We start from the raw sequence: 22403 nt of genomic DNA on the forward strand, positions 1-22403 counted from the left end.
ATATTACTTCTTGCTCGTTAGCATAATTTTACAAGTTTAGAAGGGGGCCAGAGGGTCCACTAGTCCACAGACTCCTCTCTCCGGACTCTTCCCAAAGAGATTTTTAGTTCTTTTGTCTGTGTGACCCGTTACAAGAATCTGGCGCTCCCTTTTTTTTGGTGCACCTTTAACATTGGGCAATTGACATGTTTCTGTTGTATTCTGCATGATGAATGTTGTGCACGGTCCTACCATGTACCGGAAGACCCCTTTACATACCGTATATACTTGTGCATAAGCCAAGCTTATACACAAGTCAATTAAAAAAATAAACTTACATACTTACCTTACATACTCACGCCCCTGATGCTCGGCGTGGCCCCCCGATATCGGCGCATCTCCTCTTCTGTCTTCTCCACGATACTCCAGTTCCTGCGGCTCCTCTTCTGTCTACTGTAACAGCCAGAAGAGATGCGCTCTGCCGGCCGGCACATACTATGATTTCATTAGCGGCCGCATCATAGTGTGCGCCTGTAACAGCAGACAGAAGAGCAGTCGCGGGGACCAGAGCATCGCGGAGAAGAGGAGCCGCGTCGAGCATCGGGGAGCCGCGCCAAACACCAGGACCAACCCGAAGGTGAGTATGTAAATTTTTTTTTTTTTTGCTGCGCAAACTGGGGTCTGGCTGTATACTAAAGGGGCAGGCTAATAAAGCGGGCTGACTGGCTAATGAAGGGGGCTGGCTGGCTACTAAAGGTGACTGGCTTAGAAAGATGGCTGGCTGTATACTACAAGGGGATGGCTGTATACTAAAGGGGGCTGGCTGGCTGTATACTAAAGAGTGCTGGTGGTAAAATTAGGGGCCTTGGCTCATACTGAAGTGTATACGGTATGTGGCGCTGGCACTTAAATATGTGCTAAAATACAAGCCGTTTGCAAAACAACATGCAAAGTCTAAAACTGGTGCAAGGTCCATAGTAAATGTGCCCATGTGTACTTGTAGTTCGGTTCATTAGAAACACAAACTGACATTTTATGGAGAAACCATTTTTTCTTACAGTCAGCAGCATTCAGCTCAGATGAAAATATGGTGTTTTTATGCATATGTGTCTAATGAGTTATTTTCCCAACTTTTAAAAGCATTGGGTTACTTGAAAAGCCACTAAAAGGAACAATATACAAAAGGGAAGATGACAGAAATTCTGAGGATTCCGTTTTGTCTATTTTAGATAAGGAAAAAAGAGACCTGCACTGTTGTAAGCTGTACAGTAACGGTATGAAACCTGGGCAGAATCCTTTCTGTTTCAGGTCAGGCATTGCTTTATATGCTCCAGATGATCCGCATATTCAAATTATTAGCCAACAAAATTATTTTGAGCCGCTGCCAAAAGTATTTTCCTATGAAATGACAATTCATTTTTCTTCCATAATCTACTTTGTGTGTGATATTTATCAACAAAGATGTTCTCCATTGTGACTGTCATATTTATCTAGTGCTTACAGTAGCGTCTGTCATTGCCATTTACCATATCTTACAGGTTCATTTAAGATGTTTATTTGGTTTGTTTTGAATTCTTCTTATAGTTTAATTTGCATTAGGTAGGATTTAGAATTGTTGTCCATAGTTTCAATGTCATCATCTCTTTATATTTCAAAACAGAGAATATATTTCAGAACAGAGAAACATACATAAATCTGTGCAATGCCCATGATACTAAGAAATTGTACATGCAGAGGGCTGTTTGCTCGCCCTGTCTGGATCTGGGCGAGCAGAGGGCTAGAAGGGGGAGGAGTGAGCGCTCCTCTCCCCTCCTTCCTCCATAGGCAGATGAGCAGCTGCAAATCTGCCAAAATACAGAATGTCCTATTAACATGACCGTGACCCATAGACTTCTATTGTGGTCGTCTGATTGTACCCCAAGTGACATCATCACTACCTCCACACCTACCAGAAATAATATATAGCGGGATTCTGTACCAGGAATCGTATGTTTCTGGAAAACGCCAGGCTTGCCTCTGACTCTGAATCTGTACTGCCTTTTACTTTATAACTTGGTTGTCAACCTTTCTAGAAATTTGCTAGGCCTGAGCTACTATCTTACCCTTTACTTGATTCCTTTTGACTCCTATCATGCTGGCTTTCACCTACACTTGAACAAATTCATTAGGAAGAAACCCCCCTGAAGCGTCCCTGTATAAGGGGAAAAGAGTGAAAGCCAGGAAAGTTGGTGGGATAACTCCTGTAGGAATGGCCAAAGATGGTCTATAACCTACTGTCCATTGCAGTGAACAGTTGATATTCACCTAGGATTAGGAATGGAGAATAACAATGCCGAAATTTCGAAATGTTCTTCTGCTTATTCAGATTTAGACTGTTAAATCTGGCATATGAAATGTTAAGGTCTGTCAAAAAAGTCAAAAACTGATTCCTAAGTGTTTCCTATCCCGTGAAAGGAGGGAAATGCAGTGGTTTTGCTGAAAAATTGCAGCTTTTTTAATTAGCGCACGTCAATAAGATTTAGGGGGTCTTATAATTTTATATAATTTTATATATCAACCTCTAAGATAAATCAAGCAGGTCCTAAACCCAGAAAAAACAAGAGAAGACAATGTACAAATGTACAGATGCACAAATGTCCCGACTTAAAGTAAATGGCCCGCTAAAACTTCTGGATTTTAGCGATATATGAAGTGCATGGTAGGAGAATTGAAAAATGGATATAGAGTATTCAAAAAAATTGCGCACATTGGCAAATTTGACAATTTAGTGACATGAAAACGCATGAAAACAGGCGCAATAAAAAGATAACACCCCCCAGGGGTTTATGAAAACTTCGACAATAGATCCATTAAGTAACTCAAATTAGAGTCCCTGTTTTCACTCAGATAGGGCAGCATAAACCTGCATTGTTTAAAAATGCTTTATATTCCCTATTATATGTTCGTGTTACTACAAAACTGCTCTTTTTGTCTCCAATGCACACATGATGTGTGAAAATACTTTTGGAATAAATGATACATTATAATGATAGAATAATGAAGCATCAGGATAATATCCACATAAATCACTCTATTGACATTTCTCTAGTGTACACATTATTCCATCTTTAGAACTAAAGAGGTTAAGCATTTTATTTGGCTGTGTGTGCACTAAATCCCCCCTATAGTGTCATATTTTTTTGCATTTTATATGTTGTAGAGCTGCTTTCAAATGCTGGTGTCGGGCCCTTGATGAAACGCTCAACATGTCTGATGCTCTTAATTCATGGCAAGAGCTTGATAGCTCCCCAGACGGCATAAGCAATGGAAGATCTAAAGATTACAGTGAGAAATTTCTCTCCCGAGCGGGAATTTGGGGTTGTTTGCTGGCTGCCGTCATTGCTGCTAAAATGTCTCGGTAAGTATTGAAGAAAAAAACTTCTTGATTTATTTTTATTTATCACGTAATGTTTAGTGCCCAGAGGGGAGCAATAAAAGCTTCTCCTGGTACATACTGAAGAAATAAAATCTTACAATATAGGACGGGAAAACTTCTCCTTGGCAGCAGATATTTTGTGCTTGTAAAATGCAGGGACCCTACATATAGCGACACCATACATTTACCCATTAACCCCTTAAGGACGCAGGGTTTTTTCGCTCATGTCTCGCTCACCACCTTCAAAAATCCATAACTTTTTCAATTTCCCTGTACCGACCTGTGTGAGGGCTTATTTTGTGCGTAACAAATTTTACTTTCCTGTGATGTTATTTATTATTCCATGCTGTATACTAGGAAGCAGGAAAAAAATTCCAAATGTTAAAAAATTTAAAATAACTGCATCTGCGTCACGTTCTTGTGGGCTCAGTTTTTACGACTTTCCCTCTGCGCTCCAAATAACACCTCTACTTTATTCTTTTGTTCGGTACGATTGCGGTGATACCAAATTTATTCAGGTTTTATTGCGTTTTAATGCATTTTCAAAAATTAAACAAATATGTACGAAAAAAAAAAATTGCCATCTTCTGACGCTAATAATTTTTTCATACTTCATGGTGTACGAAGCTGTGTGAGGGGCCGTTTTTTGCTAAGTGAGCCGACGTTTTAATTGCTATCATTTTGAGGACTCTGCAACATTTTGATCACTTTTTATTACATTTTTTATGTCATGTAAAAAGGTGTAAAAGTCGCATTTCAGACATACCTATTGTGTTTGTGATTTTTACTGTTTATTATGTTTTATATTAGTTCTAGGGAAAGGGGGGGGGTGATTTGAATTTTTATATATTTTATTAATTTTTTACATTTTTTAAACTTTTTTTTTCACTATTGCTTAGACCCTCTAGGGTACATTAACCCTAGATGGTCCGATCGTTTCTACCATATAGAGCAATGCTACTGTATTGCAGTATATGGCATTTTTGCATATGATTCATTAAAATGAGCCACTGGCTCATTGTAACGAATCTGCAGAAACCATGTTTGGGTGAGCGACGATCGGAAGAAACATGCAGCGCCATGTTTTAAGTGCCGTCTGCAACTTTGCCGGCGGCAGAGAAAAGGTTAGCATCCGCGATCGATGCAAGCAATATGCAGCAAAGCCCATCTCTGTATGAAGAGGGCTCAGCCCGTGAGCCCTCTTCATACATCCTTCATAGCTCTGTGGCATTTGATATGTTTGTTTATGGATATATCCGCCGCAGAGCGTGAAGGGGTTAATAAAAACCACATTACATTGTAATAGGAAGACTATGTTTGTTTATTTTTGTTGGAAATCTATGGGCCTCTCTTATCAGAAGTGTCTGAGAGCAAAACTGTTCTAGTTGCTCATTGTTCTTATATCACCTCCACGGCAAGTGCTCAGTGGGCCGTGCTGTTTTGGGCAGTGGGCCGGGTGGGCGTGCCCAACACTAGTGCATTAGCTGTAGCTTGCGACAATTCCTGGTGCAGTTTATAGCGCACTGGCATAAGTGCAATGTGAAGGGTAGACCATCAAGATAAATTCCCCATATACTTCAGCATATTCCATGAGCAAAAAAAAACCCCCAGAATCCTCTTGGCTGTGAATAATTGACAATTTTGCAGTCTAATTTAAGGTCTTTCTTTTTATTGGTTGCTGCCTCATGTCCCAGTTTTAATTTTCACTACTTATATACCTATATACAGTAGGTCTCACTCCCTGTGTCTATGTTGTCTAACATTTGTGTTTTGTATATTTTTGTAGATATATATTGACATCAGATGTTGGGAAAAGAACAGATTGCTGCTTGCTCTCAGCTTTACTTTTCAAGGTAAGAAGCACATTTGTTTTTATGAATTTCGGTGACAAGTAATAAGTTATTTGTAAACAAATGACATAATATATGGTTACTGTTTTTCTTTCTAGTCCTTGTTCTGCGTGTCCCTGCCTCATCCAAATGAAGATCTTGATTATGCATTATACGAGATTGGAGACGGATGTGAAGTACCTGAACTTATTCCAGGGATTGACCTGTTTTCTGATCGGCACAGAGCAGATGTCATGACTGTTGTTTCTAGTCTAGATTTTCTCATATATGAATTGCATTCTGTTGCTCAGAATCTGATGGTTAGTGCCCATTTTAGTTTTTTTTCCTGATGTACCTGTATGCTTTAGATGCCAGTATTTTTTTTATTAATTTTTGTCTGAAGATACATTTTATCTGGCAAAAAAGGACAAACTAGGATAATTGCTATAAACTAAGGTTTAAAACAGCTTTTAAATGCTTACAAAATAGGAATTGCATATTGATTTATCTTTTCCAAAATATATGAACATATAGAACTTGAATTATTGCTGTATGTTGGCCAAAAATGAAATTGAATGATGGCCTCAAAATCAACCTCTTATATTCTCTGATACTGTATATGTGAGATCTCATTGGTAATTCTCATTGGCCTACTCACAAATGGATTGAAGAAATTTGAAGAACACTTTCTTTCTGCAAAATGATTAGTGATCCATCCACTTTATTATGTACACCATGCTAGTAACGGGTTGGACCCCCTTTTGCCTTCAGAGCTGCCTCAATTCTTCGTGGCATAGATTCAACAAGGTGCTGGAAGCATTACTCAGAGATTTTGGTCCATATTGACATGATGGCATCACGTAGTTGCTGCAGATTTGTCGGCTGCACATCCATGATGCGAATCTCCCGTTCCACCACATCCCAATGATGCTCTATTGGATTGAGATCTGGTGACTGTGGAGGCCATTTGAGTACAGTGAACTCATTGTCATGTCCAAGAAACCAGTCTGAGATGATTCCAGCTTTATGACTTGGTGCATTATCCTGCTGAAAGTAGCCATTAGATGTTAGGTACATTGTGGTCATAAAGGGATGGACATGGTCAGCAACAATACTCTGGTAGGCTGTGGCATTGCAACGATGCTCAATTGGTACCAAGGGGCCCAAAAAGTGCCAAGAAAATATTCCCCACACCATGACACCACCACCACCACCAGCCTGAACCGTTGATACAATGTAGGATGGATCCATGCTTTCATGTTGTTGATGCCAAATTCTGACCCTACCATCCGAATGTCGCAGCAGAAATCGAGACTCATCAGACCAGGCAACGTTTTTCCAATCTTCTACTGTCCAATTTCGATGAGCTTGTGCAAATTGTAGCCTCAGTTTCCTGTTCTTAGCTGAAAGGTTTGGCACCAGGTGTGGTCTTCTGCTGCTGTAGCCCATCTGCCTCAAAGTTCGACGTACTGTGCGTTCAGAGATGCTCTTCTGCCTACCTTGGTTGTAACGGGTGGCGATTTGAGTCACTGTTGCCTTTCTATCAGCTCGAACCAGTCTGCCCATTCTCCTCTGACCTCTGGCATCAACAAGGCATTTCCGCCAACAGAACTGCCGCTCACTGGATTTTTTTTCTTTTTCGGACCATTCTCTGTAAACCCTAGAGATGGTTGTGCGTGAAAATCCCAGTAGATCAGCAGTTTCTGAAATACTCAGACCAGCCCTTCTGGCACCAACAACCATGCCACGTTCAAAGGCACTCAAATCACCTTTCTTCCCCATACTGATGCTCGGTTTGAACTGCAGGAGATTGTCTTGACCAGTGATGGCGAACCTATGACACGCGTGTCAGCACTGACACGCGTAGTCATTTTTGGTGACACGCGGCCGCCCAGCGCCCGCTGTCCCCCCCCTCCCTGTGTAATGTGCTGCCCCAGTGTAATGTGCTACCCCTATGTTAATGTCCCGCCCCCGTCCTTGTGTTTCTGTCCCTGTGCAATGTGCTCCCCCTGTGTTAATGTCCCTGTGTAATGTGCTGCCCCTGTGTTAATGTCCCGCCCCCGTCCCTGTGTTTCTGCCCCCTGCTTACCTGTCCGGCGCCGCGTTGGTCCGCCCACCTTCTGCAACTCCTCCGGCTCCTCCAGGCTGCAATGCGCTCTGCTCGTCACGTGACTGAGGCGACCTGACATCAGGTCACGTCAGTCACGTGACCCAAGGTGCGCGGTGCAACCTGGAGGAGCCGAGCCGCCTGCAGTAAAGCTACAGGGAAGAAGACATCACTGGGTAAGTATGTAAGTTTATTATTATATTATATTTAAAGGGAGGGCGCTAGGGGTATTTTTAGTAGTAAAGGGAGGGTGCTAGGGGTATTTTTAGTAGTAAAGGGAGGGTGCTAGGGGTAATTTAGTAGTAAAGGGAGGGTGCTAGGGGTATTTTAGTAGTAAAGGGAGGGTGCTAGGGGTATTTTTAGTAGTAAAGGGAGGGTGCTAGGGGTAATTTAGTAGTAAAGGGAGGGTGCTAGGGGTATTTTAGTAGTAAAGGGAGGGTGCTAGGGGTAATTTAGTAGTAAAGGGAGGGTGCTAGGGGTAATTTAGTAGTAAAGGGAGGGTGCTAGGGGTAATTTAGTAGTAAAGGGAGGGTGCTAGGGGTAATTTAGTAGTAAAGGGAGGCCGCTAGGGGTATTGTAGTAGTAAAGGGAGGCCGCTAGGGGTATTGTAGTAGTAAAGGGAGGCCGCTAGGGGTATTGTAGTAGTAAAGGTAGGCCGCTAGGGGTATTTTAGTAGTAAAGGAAGGCCGCTAGGGGTATTTTAGTAGTAAAGGGAGGCCGCTAGGGGTATTTTAGTAGTAAAGGGAGGCCGCTAGGGGTAATTTAGTAGTAAAGGGAGGGTGCTAGGGGTCTTTTAGTAGTAAAGGGTGGCCGCTAGGGGTATTTTAGTAGTAAAGGGAGGGCGCTAGGGGTATTTTAGTAGTAAAGGGAGGCCGCTGCTGGACATGTTATTAATAAGGGGAGGCCGCTGCTGGACATGTTATTAATAAGGGGAGGCCGCTGCTGGACATGTTATTACAAAATTAGGTTTTTCCTAAAGGTGACACAGCACCCGAGTTATGCTCGTTTTTTTGGCGAATTTTGACACACCTAGCTCAAAAGGTTGCCCATCACTGGTCTTGACCATGTCTACATGCCTAAATGCACTGAGTTGCCGCCATGTGATTGGCTGATTAGAAATTAAGTGTTAACGAGCAGTTGGACAGGTGTACCTAATAAAGTGGCCGGTGAGTGTAGTTATCTAACGTACTCATCTCACATGTACTTTTAACCAGTAGATTATTTTAATTGGCTTTCCCATTTAGTGGTTTAATAAAATAACATTATTTATGGCCTATTTATGGGATAAGTCGAAAGTATCAGGTCAGTTGCCTTTGTCAAAAGGTAAACCCGATCCAAGCTGATAATGGCTCTATGGATGAGCTGAAACGTTGCACCTTTTTTTGCCATGGGTGAATAAAGATCACCTTTACTGTATAATTACCGGAGTGCTGCCTCATTGCATTTTTTTTTGGATATCTACCCCTAGATGTCATATTGTCATAGCATTTCCTCACGTTTGAAAAGATGAAAACTCAGTGTAAAAGTGTATTTGGTTTATCATATTAATAATTCTTATCTGTGGCAAGAATTTTCCCACCTCTGATAAATTCTTTGTTACAGGTTTTGCCATTATTTACATTGTACCAGTATTTTGCCAGCAATATTTGCCGTGATCCGGTCAGAAGTGTGAAAGGAAGGCTCTTAAAGGTATGTGAAATTTTAATTTAACTTATTGACACCAAGATAAACAGATGACAGCATGACTTTTTACAGCAGTAAATATATTACACAGACAGACATTATCTGGCCAACAATTGATTTGTTTATTTGCTGTCTTATGTCATTTTTTTTCTTGTATTGACTACACTACATATCAGTATTCACTTGGTTAAAGATAGCAGTAACAAGCAATAGGACTGCAAAGGAGAACTGTGAGGCTAGCTATAGCACATTAACACGCCATCTGTGTGGTAGATAGAGATATCGGAAAACACACGCAAACAATTGCCTTCATCCGACCAACAATGCAGTTTTTTCAATACTTCAAAGTATCTGGAAAATACTAAACACAATTTTTACAATGTACTTTGAAAGAAATTAAACTTTGTGCTATATGTGTAATTTGTCAAAAAAGGAATGTTGTAGGGCAGTCCACTTTATAGCTAGTTAGCGGATACACTACATGCAAAGACTTAATATATGGATTTCATAAGCTAGGAACGTTTCTCACATACCTCCAAACTTTTTCAACAGAAGCAGGCTACTTTTAAATGTAATTCTGATTCTTGTATTGGCCATATTTATACATCCAACTTTTCCCCAAAGTGCCATAAGGCTCCTGGGGAATAAACAGCTAAAAACACGTAAAAAGTATTTTTAAAAATAAAACAATACAAAAGTGGTTAAACATAATGTCCACAAATGGTGGATCACAAAACAGAAATCACAAGCAACTGAGGCGTGTATTGCACTGAAAATATGCAGTGCATAAAAATACCCCATAGATAATTGTGCAATGCTACACTGAGATGTAGCAAACTGTAATCTCTGTATATTTACCAATCATAACAAACAATAGCCATAATAGACAAAGCCCAAAGACTATGGGGTGCTTACCTGTAAATGCTCTTATATCACCTTGAGTGGCCTGGATAACGTCAGCCCCAACACCCATTTCGGCTACCGTAATTAAGTCTTCATCAATTTGGCCATATTTCTATATGAATTTACTGACAAATGCCCCATAAAGCTAAGTTCACACCTGTGTAAGGATTCTCAGTTTTAAGAGAGAGTAACAGAAAGGGAAGAACGAAAAGTGAACGAAGAGTCTCACGTTTATTTTGCATTCCCCATTTACTTTAATGTATCTAAGAGTATAAAAAAGACACTGCTGCATTATTTTTTCTGCTATTGAACGGAGGTGGGAACAGAACTTGCTGAATGCAGGTGTGAACTGAGTATTAGTTGCTGTACCTTTACATAAAGTACCTAAATATCAACATGCAGAACTCATTAACCCATGCGGTGACATGCATACAGGCTCACATTTATCAAAAGTAGTGGAAACTGTATAATGTGCAATTTGCCTCACGAATATGCTGGGTGCAGCAGATTTTTCAATACTGGCGCACGGTCTTCATTAATATGGCGCACCCTGCACTGCTCTGAAAGTGTGCACCGACTTTTTTATGGGGCACCTTTAACATAGAGCCTGCAACGCAATTCTGTCTCTTTAGGTGCAGAATTTTGTGGCATGGCGGTGCAAACACTTCAGAAATACATGTGCAAGCTGTTTGCACGTTTTTTTTCAGTGCAAAGTCAGGCAAAACACTGGCGTAAACACTATGGTAAATCTGAGCCACTGTCTACAGCTAGTCTCAAACATAATATAGATATAGTGGATTGCAGAAGTACACATGCACCTTGAACTTTAAATGTTAGAGCCACAAATGCAATGTATGTTATTGATATTTTATGTAATAGAATAACACAAAGAGGCAGATTTATCAAGCTGTCTGAAAGTCAGAATATTTCTAGTTGCCCATGGCAACCAATCACAGCTCTCCTTTGAAATATTGAGCACTGGTAAAATGAAAGCTGAGCTGCAATTGGTTGCCATGGGCGACTAGAAATATTCTGACTTTCAGACACTTGATAAATCTGCCCCAAAGTATCAAGAAGTGAAGTGTTAAGAAAATGATATGTGCTTCTGCAAATGAAAACAACTGGAAAGTGTGGTATGCATAGGTATTCAGCCACTATGATTTAAGACATTTTAGCAGTACAGGCCGTCCCCTGGTTAAGCACAAGATAGGTTCCATAGGTTTGTTCTTATGTTGAATTTGTATGTAATTCGAAACTGTATATTTTATAATTATAGATCCAGAAAAATTTGTTTTTTGCGTTTTCAAAATTTTTTGCTGTAATGGGACCAAACATTTTCAATAAAGCGTTATTACAGACACTTTACAGCAAATCATTGCAGTCTGGGACTAAAGTAAAGCATCCAGAGAGCTTCAGCAGAGGTCACAGTGGGCAGTGGGGTCCGTCTTTAACTAGGGGTCATCTGTAAGTCAGGTGTCCTTAAGTAGGGGACCGCCTTTATTTAGAAGTAATGATAGTAGTTTGCAAGCTCAGAAAGAAATCCAATTATACATAGTGTACAGTAATGTAAGTCATATATGTGTAAAATATAATATATGTCAGGACATCATAGACCCACTATTAATCTTGAACTAAAAAGTAAAAATCCCTTTATGGATTAATAACAAATGAATTCTTGTGATGTCATAAGTTTGGTTGTCATCGATCCTATTATGTGTTATTTTTACTGTTACTTGTTACTTTATTGACAAAAATATTGTTCTTTACCATATTTTTTTAAGGTGAAAGTCCTCACAGATCTTTACCTGTTTTCTGAAGCTTTCCAGGAGTTGGTCCTCCTAAATAGTGGGAAACAAATTCCAAGAAGACCCCATGAAGGATTCTTAGCAGCTGGAAAAATTCCGGTATACTAGTAGTTATTTGGCTTGAGAGTTATACTGGGCTGAATGATAACAGTGAAAAGAATGGATTTTAACTTTACTCTTTTATTTCAGGAGACTTTGAAATTTTCATCATCAAAGACTCTTATCTCTAGTGAAAACCTTCAGGTAGGATGTGCATTTGTTGTTTGATTTTGGCTATTATTACCGCACAAGTACACAAGCTTATATAAAATCTATCTCCTCAAAGCATCTTTGCATAACTAAAATAAACTGAAAATATTTTTAGATTTCTGTCAACTAAATAAATAGCCAGTGGCGTAACTAGAGTTCTCTGGGTCATGGGCCAAAATTCCTAATGGGCCCCCATTAAACCTTCCCACCATTTCATTGTTTAGTAGTGCAACCTCCAGTGTCAATAGAAAAGTCCTGCACATGCCACAAAGACAGACAGGAATAGGGTGTGCTCTATCTTTTGGGGATTGGGAATTTGGCTAATGTCTTCACAGCAATGAGCCAATAGAAAGTAATGGAGCCATCTGCTAGCTACTGAAAAAATGTCTAGCACATGGCTCCAAAACTTGTTTGCGTGTATCAGGCCTTAGGCTGTGTCCTCATTTAAGTTAAGCGGCTCATTCCTTGTTGCCTCCGTCTAATCTAATGTTCAATCTGCCCTTTATTAGTAAATGCCCTGTTTTTGCCCAATTCTTAGTGTCTCCTTTTTAGTAAATGTCCCTTTTATTTGCCTCCAGTGCATAAAAACAGTAATATAACAAAACTGGCTGCAAATAAGCTATAACAAAATGAAATGTATGACCTAAGGGGGTCCCCGTTCTCTTCTTATTCTCCATGTCAGCTTCTTGCAGCCATGACTCTCTTTGCAGATTTACCAACACAAATGCTATAGCAACTTTATAACACCAACACAATTCTGTTCTGCTCACAGTATCCAATAAAATAACAGTGCCTTCAAAGTAACAATATACTTACTGTGCCCCCACAGTAGCCAATGTAGTCACAGTGCCACCACACTAGCAATATAGTAACAAGGGCCCCACATTAGTCAATAAAGGTGGCCCACATATCTGATATAATCACAGTGCCCACACTGTAACCAATTTAGCGACAGTGCCCTCACAGTAGCCAAGTCCCAACCTCCCCAACAGTGGCCATGACTTGATGACCCCCAGGTACCATAAACAAGTGCCCCCCACAGTAGTCAAGTTTCAGTACTCCCTCAGAAGCCTGTAGTCCCAGTGCTTGGCACAGTAGCCGCAAGTTTCAGTGCTCCCCATACTAGCCACTAGTTTCAGTCCCCCTCCCTCTAATAGTAACAGTGCCCCCCCTCCCATAGATTAATGAAAAATAAAAAAAATACTTACAATAATCACCTCCTTTTCACTCGTTCTTCATCTCCTGAGCTGTGTTGCAGGCAGCGTGTGATGACACCTCTGCTGGCGCTAGATCAGCCAGATATCAACTTGAAAGAAATTCTAAAAATATTGATGATTTTGCAGGATTAGTGAGCTGAGCCAACCCTTTTCATTTCCAGTGCATGTTATTAATGGTAACACTCCAAAACATTGAAGAATTAAAGCTACATTTTAAAGGATAAAAATATTTATTGTATTTTTATCACCTAAATAACATTCTACGTTTTGTGATATTTTATGAGTAGCTAAACCTTTAAGCTAGTTTTTTAAATTTTTATTTAATTTAAGAATGAATAGTGCAGCGGATAAAAGTAAACTGTTATATACTTTAAGTAAAGCAGCTTCTATGTTTGTCTGCTTTATTCTCCTGCAGTGAGCAGTGTATCTAAAAACCTTATGAGTTGGTCACTTCAGACAGATTAGCAGGATAAATATTAATTATCTTCATGCCTAGAGTATATTTTCCTTAATGATTCATCCTTATTAGGTGATTATTCTTTAATGGACTTTCTATAAAGAGTTAAGTCATAAGGTCTTTCCTTTATCTCTTAGCTGTCAGTGTAGAACAAGACAGAAAGATGATTTGCACAAACTGCATAAATAAGGAAGGAAGGCATGTAGAACAAGGACACATGGATATATTTCATTTATAAAGAATATTACAAAGTTTAGGACCTCAAATAGGCATGTTGAAATCAAGGCTAGCAAACATTCACATTTACTTCTAAAGGGCTCATGCACATGGCTGTGTATTCCAGGGCCCTGTGCATGAGCTAACTGCCTGGACAAAAATTAGAGGGCCGGTCCTATTCCTAACAGAGTTTGTGGCACAGGCAGTTTTATTTCCTGTATTCGGCTTGTAAGCATTGAGATCAAGGGACCATGGACCCATTGCCCTCTAACCTTTTAGAATATAAATAGGGTCTGGCCTCTTACTTATGAGCATAGAAATAGCTGAAATTTGAAACCATAAATAATGGGTTTTACTGAATATTTTCCTATAGTGTAAACTAATCTGCTCAACTCATGTGTTTTAGAAATGTTGCCGAGAATTAGTCATTTATATGGTATGTAGAATGGAACATGCGAAAAATAAAATTCCATATCAAGGCAGCTAAACATTCCTATCATACTAAGTATTTTATGTTGATAATAAACTACATATTTTGTGAGTATTCTATTGAAGTATATAGTAACAACAAAAAAGTTTCGTCAGTAAAAAGGTTTTTCACCTGTATTTAAGTAAAGCTTGCTGTCCTAGCTAGTTATACTCTGGTGGTTTTGTTTCTAAAATAAGGGAAGTCAAAACTGTTCCTTACAGCCATAGCTATAGCTTGATATTTGTTCCCCTTAAGGTGCAGTTCTTGTCTCTAAGGCTTATTTAATTGAAGAACCATATCTGTCTAAAAAAAAAAAAAGAAACAGGCTGAATCGTAGAACATCATCCACAAAATACTGTAGAGAAGAAATTGTAAAATACCATATATATATATATATATATATATATATATATATATATATATCTTGAAAAAAATTTAATGAAACATGACCATTCATTAAATATTTGCTATTTTTTTTGTAGACAATAGGAGTAATCTCGTTATTATATATATTGTATAAACTATTGAAATTACAGGTATTAGAGGAGATTCTCAACCGAAAACCCAGTCCCTTTCTGCTTTCTGTGTGTGATCAAGCAACCATGAATAAGCTAGTACTTACTAAAACACATTTCATCCTAAAACTGTCTTCAACGATTAATGTCATCCCTGAAGAAGAGACGGAGCCTGGAGTTTACGCGATCAGGGACAGAACAAAACAGCAAAGTAAAAACCAAGAACCGACTTTGTCAGGTAAGAAAACCAAATGAACAGCTACATTTATTTAAAATTTTATAAACAATCTACCGTACTACTGATTTGTGGTTTGATGAAATTGGTAATCCTTAGGTTATGTGATCAATTTAATATTAGCTGGGATCTGACACCTGTGATCTCCACGATTGTCTGATACAATTCCAGCCCTCAAATAAGATCATTTTTAACCCCCATATTTTACTCAGTTTTATTGCAGATTGAGCTCCTATCCCGCAGTCATGATTAGTCTGGGCAGACATTTCATGATCCCTATTTGCTATGAGATGCTGTGGGCTGACAATGTGCAGTCTACTAATATGACAGATAAAACATTCAGCTCTGTTGCCTCATCTAATCAGTAAGACACAGTCAGCACTGCTATCTCACCTATAACACACAGTGAGCTATGCTATGCCTCCCCCTAGAATGAAAACCTTATCTTGTCTTTAGCTTGAAGCATAAGTCTCTGCACAATGCTGCTTGCTGCCAGGAAGTACCTGTGTCTAAGCTGGTCTTGTAATGCAGGTGGGAGACAAGAGGCAGAGAGCACTGCAGCGTGCAGACAAGAGAAGCTATTCATGAGAAGATTCCGACCATAGTTAGTAGATTTACGGATCCATGGACAACCAAATTGTAAACACCAGGACTGATAGAGACAGGTTAAAATTATAGCTGTGAAATGCTATATTTTTGGTAATAACACTGAATTAGAGATATTTGTTATCCTGAGTTTTTTTTAAGAATCTCGTCTTAGTAGGAATACCCCTTTAATGATAACATTGCAAATAAAGTAAATGATTGGTCCCTTTAAGAAATGCATATGATAAACTCCAACTTATGCATATGACAACATAGAACGATGTAGCGGGCACTACATTTGTGACGCAAGTTACAACACTATATAATAGTTGGATGAAGTCAGACGATTACAGCATTTCAAATGGTTATTTTACCATGGCCTCAACATACAGATCACTACAACAAATAAGGATTGGGTTGTGGGGGGATTGCTTTATACTGTAATGTACTAATAGAATTAACCTGCAGTCTCTTACTTGCTTCTCCCGAAAACCCCCCAAAACTCCTTGTAGAGTTATTCCATTAGTTTAGTTTTCCAGACCTTAAGTGTTCTAAAGTAGGTTGGCTTGGCTATGGCTGGTTTGTGAAGTAGATTGTGGTCGATAATTTGGATGCTGGTGCACTATTCTACATTTAATATTTTTATTCAATGAACAATAAAATGTCCATAATAGAACCACAACACTATGTACACCTCTTTAATTAATCACATATTGATGTAATTTTTGTAAATTATCCAGACATATAGAATACATGGAGCATAATATAACTGCAGGATCAGACTACAATTACATAGTTTGTTGTCTGTCACCATGGAAACGCATAGGCTTCAGGAGAAATAATCATCAGACAATTGTAATAAGGACTTACATCAGTGTTTCTCCATTTCCTTTTAATACATTGTTGTACACATAACTTTATATGCTTTGAGAGAGCGGTACAATTAATTGATGCAGAATTATGCTATATACAATCTTACCATATTTACCTGTCTTTTTATACACTTTAAAGTGTTTTTGCTTGGAATTACAGTATGTGTTACATGTCTTGACTCTCAAGTAATATTCAATTTAACATATAGTTAGAAATATGTTTAACATGGCCCGAGTGTATAACCTTACATTGATCAACACAATTTAAGCTACCTCTTTATTGCAGATAATTGTGCAGTAAAACTCTTGAAATTACAGTGTTATAATGATGGAAACATGGTTTAATTACTGAATGTGTTTTTCACTTAAGAAGTTTAATGCGATGCTTTATACACTCCAATTACATGGTGTTACACTTAGCTTTCACTTTCACTGAAAGCTATACCACATAATGATTTTTTTATGCTGATACATCTAGTTATTATATTTTTAGTCTTTCTGGCCAAACTTACAAACATAATTGAAACAGAAAACATATGTACTGTCTGTCTTTTAAATGATACGTTCATTTAAGGCGACCTGCATATGATGTGTGCAGGTGTAGAGGACAAAAACAATGGTCCAGTTTGCATCCTGTGTGTAATCATGCGGGTGATGTTCCATCAAGTGCTTATGACAATTAAAAATGACTGCTTGGGATTTAACGGTAGCAGAGATAGGACTTGCCCTATCTTTTGCGGCCTGGGCAGTCAGTTCATGGCTCCAGCCATGTAATAGCTGTAGAAAATATGGCTAGCACATGGCCAAATATCCTAGTCATATGCATGAGCCCTAAGATGTAGTCCAAAAAAGTAAATGAATATTATTAGAATCGCAGTATTTCATAGTGACGACCTTATTGCATCAAAAACAGTATTGTTCATTGAAATAGTTAACCCAGATTCTGAAATTAATTTTCATTTGTTTTCTTTTTTTGCAGAAGAAAATGAATCCAAAGGTCAAAGTGATATCCCTATACAACTTGTATCTAAACAAGATCTTACATTACCAAAATTAAAGGTTTGCTGCATTTTCAGATATATTAATTGCATCACTTATTGTATAAAATCCAAAAATGAAGCAGCACTTCAGATTCAAGCTTGTAAACGTGAAGAAGAGTTTATTCCAAAACCGGCGACATTTCGGTGTGTTACCACCTTTCTCAAGCCTTGAGAAAGGTGGTAACTAGAGATGGGTGAATCGATTCAAACTAAGTGGAATTCGATACGAATTTCACAGAAAATTTGGTTCGTCACGAATCCGAAGTTTACACTGATTTGTGGGAACAAAGGTTTTTTTACCCCCACTTTTTTTAGCTAAATGGCCGGTAGCACAACGTGTTACATGGGGCAGAGAACTCTGGGAAGGAGAAAGGAACACCCTCGATGACATCTGCAGAACTGCGACCGGCAGGCTTATGTAATGTCACACCCCCCTATAAAAACTGTCAGCCATTTGCAATCTTGGCGTTTCACACTGCATGTGCTGTCTGTAGCGTCTAGCTGCTATTACTGTACTGTGCTGTAGCAATTTCTGCTCCAATCTCTGCGTTCAGGGGGATCTGTATACCCCAAATAGCAGTTCTTTTTTGTAACTGAAGCCACTAGGAAGAAATCTGTTTCATATCCACACAGCTGCTGTAGTGATTTCTGCCCCTCTCCCAGGGTGTGCATTTAGGGGGATCTGTAAAGCACCAATAGCATCTGTATAATGCAAAATAACGTGAGTGATTTTCGCTGCAATTACAGGGTGTCCGTTGTGGAGTATCTGTATAATACAAATTCCCATACCTTTGTGTTGCTAAAGTTGAGAGCAATAAATATGTGTCAAATCCACGTAGTTTACAGAGTGATTTTCGCTCCAATTACACGGTGTCCGTTGTGGGGTATCTGTATAATGCAAATTCCCATACTTTTGTGTTACTAAAGTTGAGAGCAAGAAATATGTGTCAAATCCACATAGTTGATTAACCACTATGTCAAACAGAAAAGTGGCAGGTGGGGCAGGCAGAGGTCGCAGCACAGTAAGGGGACAAGGCAGCAGGGGTGACTCTGTGAGGCCAAAACTGCTGTTGTCATCTATCAGCAGTGTTTTGATCAACAACCCAAACGTTGTTGATTGGTTGACTAGGTCACCCAATTCCTCATATATAACATCTGACAACCCCAGCCAAGAGTACGTGGGTTCGTCAGAAACAACAATTAGTTGGCATGATCCAGGAGCAGGTCAGCGGCCCTCACCTGTCCTCAACCAGCCTCTGTCCTGTTTATTTCCCTCAGCCAGAGAGTTACTAGGTGGTCTGGACTCAGCGCCACTATACAGCGTGGGCGAAGTGTTTGAGGACAGTCAACAGCTGCTTGGCAGTGAAGAGGGGGGGCAGACATCTGCTGCTTTGTGCAGTAGGCAGGCTGTGCATACTGACACAGATGAGGAGAATAGCAGTGGCAGGGAAATGCAAATTGACATCATCGTCGGGCGAATAGAGTGTCAGCTTGCGAGTCAGGCAGCGGAGCAGGCAGCAGGTCGCTACTGTGGCCATGAGTCAGCAGGGTGGCAGCAGTGCGAGGACGGGAGCCAAATGGCCGTAGGGTACAAACCCCGCTTCGGAGGTTCAAGTAAGCAATGGTACAGGGGTCAGCGAGGCAGCAGCGTTAGTAGTCACTCAGTGCGGAGTGTTGGAAGCAAAATCAGCACCTTAGTGGTGTGGCAGTTTTTTGTTAAGACACCAGAGGAACCGAGCGTGTGTATATGTTGAATCTGCGGGAAGAAAGTGAAACGTGGCCAGGGAGATAAGGTTAGCACCACGGCCCTGCGTCAACACATGCAGCGACACCATCTAATGGCCTGGGAGAAACATGGAACAGATGTGGAGGTCCATCCTGCCGCCGCAGCAACAGCAGCAGCAGCAACTAGTGGCACACATGCCATTTCAGCCAGTCAAGGCACCAGCACCTCTGCCAAAGGGCGCTGTTTGCCTTTGACATCATCTCCCAGTCCAGATGCTCCTGCTCCTCACTACGCATGGTGCCAGCAGCCTTTGAAAGAGCCGATTACAAAGAGACAACTGTATGCGTCCAGCCATCCTAAGGTGCAGAAGCTGACCGTGCTCTTGTCCAAGTTGTTGGTACTGCAGTCCTTCCCTTTCCAAGTCGTGGACTCCGCACCCTTCAGAGAACTAATGGCTTGTGCCGAACCAAGGTGGAGAGTTCCAAGCCGCAATTTTTTTTCCAAAAAAGGCATGCCAGCCCTTCACAAATATATAGAACAGAAGGTGGTCCAGTCCTTGAGCTTATCGGTTTCTTCGAAGGTGCACGGCAGCGCGGACATGTGGAGCTGTAACTATGGTCAGGGCCAGTACATGTCCTTTATGGCCCACTGGGTGAATGTGCTTCCTGCCCAGCCACACTAACAACTTGAAGAAGAGACGCCGCTTTCTCCTCCACATTGTCAAACTGCTGCTCCTGCGCCAGTGTCCACCTCCTCCTTCTCCACCACCACCTCAGCCTCCACAAGTCTAAGTGCTGCTCCATAATACCACAAGTGCAGGGCACAGCGGTGTCACGCAGTTCTACACCTGCTTTGCCTGGGCGAACAAAGTCACACAGGGGAGGAACTGCTCTGCGTCATGCGACAAGAAATCTGTGGCTTTCTCCGCGACAACTGAAAATCAGAACCATGGTGACAGACAATGGGATGAACAAGGTGCCCGTGCTGCATCGAGGAGGGATGGCCCATGCTCCCTGCATGGCGCACGTGTTCAATCTGGTAGTCAAAAGGTTTCTCAAGCCTTTCACCCATTTGCAAGACATTCTAAAAATGGCCAGGAAACTGTGCATGCACTTCAGCCATTCTTACAAAGCCAAGCACACCCTCCTCGAGTTGCAGTGTCAGAACGGCCTCCCCCACGTAGTCTATATGCGATGTTTCCACCCTTTGGAATTCCAGCCTCCATATGTTAGACCGCCTGTATGAACAGAAAAGCCATTAATGATTTGTTGATGATGCAAGCGGACCGGAGTACTCCCTTGTGTAACTTTGATGTCAGCCACATGCAGGTCATGAGTGACACCTGCCATTTGCTTAGGCCTTTTGAAGAGGCCAGGTTATTAGTCAGTCACCAGGACTGCGGGCTGAATAACGTCTTTCCACTGCTTTTTGTCCTGGAACTGATGCTGCAAAATCTGTCTGGTCAGGACACTGGAGAAGTGGAGACTACATCTCATGGCCACATGAGTCCGGTGGGGGTTGAACTGGAGTAGGAGGACATTGAAGCACGAGCAGAGTATGGTGAAATCAGTGGTTTCTCCACTCAGGTGACAAGAGAGGAGGAGCAGGAGCATCCAGAAGAGGTAGAAGACGAGACCCAGAAGCCCCTGGCAGTATTTAGTGGAGATGGAGTCCGGGAGTCCCTCAGAGTCACTTGCGCAGATGGCCAACAGCATGCTGCTTTGCCTGACTAGTGACAGCCGAATAGTCAACATCCGGCATAGGGATAAGTTTTGGCTCTCCACCCTCTTGGACCCTCGCTACTGGTCAAAAATGGGTGACTTTTTCCAGCTGCCAAGAGGCGTGAACAACTGGCGTACTATAGAGAAATACTGAAAACACAGTTAGCCGCTGCCTTTGTGCACCATTGTCCATCCTCCGAGGGACTCCTGGCAGTGATCGCTCACGTACTACTGCCACGGCTGCTGTGGGGAGATGAGCAGTAGCAGCTCCATCAGTAGCAGCTTAATTCTGGAGTCCTTAATGAGCAACTTCCTTCACCCGCCTAGTGAGTAGGGTAGCCACCACCAGCAGCAGCAGCAGGACATGGAGCAGACCCAGCACCAGCAGGTGGTGGTCGACTTGGACAGCACTTTACCACCCCAGGTAGAGGATCCCCTGGACTACTAAGCATCCAAACTTGATGCATGGTTGCAACTTGCGGAGTTTGCAGTAGAGAAGCTGTCCTGCCCGGCCAGTAGTGTGGCATCAGAGCGGGTGTTCAGTGCGGCGCGGGCCATTGTTACCCCAAGAAGAACCTGCTTGTCCACAAATAATGTGGAGAGACTGACCTTTGTCAAGATTAATCAGGCTTGGATTGGCCCGGATTTCAACTCACCAATGCCTTATGCATCAGATTAGATCAGCAATGATGCCTCCCCCAAATGTTGAGAAATGAGTCTGGATTCTAACTACCTGCTCCAGCCACTTTTCTGATGCTGCCACCCGCCTGATGCCACCCACACATCTGCTGCCAGTTGCTCCATCTGCCTGCTACCAACTTTACCAGGGACTGGATTTGTCCACCACCTACGCAATCTGTGCCACTTTGTGCCACTCTGTGGTTTCCATGTTGCTGCCATCTCCACACTCTATCATTGTGCCACTCTGTGGCCTACCAGGTTGCTGCCACCTCTACACTGTCATTGTGCCACTCTCTGGCCTCCTGCTGCTGTTGCCGCCACCTCCACACTCATTGTGCCAATCTGTGGCCTACCATGTTTCTGCCAACTACATACTTTGTCATTGTGCCACTCTGCGGCCTACTCATGCTGCTGCCAACTGACCGCTGTCTCCCTGGAAAACTCTGTGATTTCCATAATGCTGTTTTCACCCTCCACCGCTCTATGATGTTGCCACTGTTTAGTTTTCCCCTTCAAAAGCAGGAGTGGATACAGAACACAGAGGACATGCAAATATCCCATTTACTGGTCATCTCTGTTTTGGATCCACTCCTGTTTGGTTTTGGCTTTAGCAATACTGATGATGGATTATTGACCGATTGAAAGCGGACACTGATGGATGAAATGAAGGGCAAAATGATCAGTGACATCAATGCAGAA

General features: G+C 41.3%; 1 protein-coding gene across 3 annotated transcripts in view; it reads left to right on the forward strand.

Annotated features, from left to right (window-relative positions):
• CFAP54 (cilia and flagella associated protein 54) overlaps nt 1–22403 on the forward strand; it is a 218521-nt gene that overhangs the window by 146627 nt on the left and 49491 nt on the right. For all 3 annotated transcript variants that reach the window (XM_072146463.1, XM_072146461.1, XM_072146462.1), the window contains exons 44-51: nt 3179–3376; nt 5181–5247; nt 5343–5543; nt 8933–9019; nt 11698–11820; nt 11911–11964; nt 14866–15082; nt 17516–17595. In XM_072146463.1, coding sequence (XP_072002564.1) covers nt 3179–3376; nt 5181–5247; nt 5343–5543; nt 8933–9019; nt 11698–11820; nt 11911–11964; nt 14866–15082; nt 17516–17595 — 1027 coding nt within the window. The remainder of the gene's footprint in view (nt 1–3178; nt 3377–5180; nt 5248–5342; nt 5544–8932; nt 9020–11697; nt 11821–11910; nt 11965–14865; nt 15083–17515; nt 17596–22403) is intronic.

Source organism: Engystomops pustulosus, chromosome 4, assembly GCF_040894005.1.
Source record: "Engystomops pustulosus chromosome 4, aEngPut4.maternal, whole genome shotgun sequence".
In the NCBI taxonomy this organism is placed as follows: domain Eukaryota; kingdom Metazoa; phylum Chordata; class Amphibia; order Anura; family Leptodactylidae; genus Engystomops; species Engystomops pustulosus.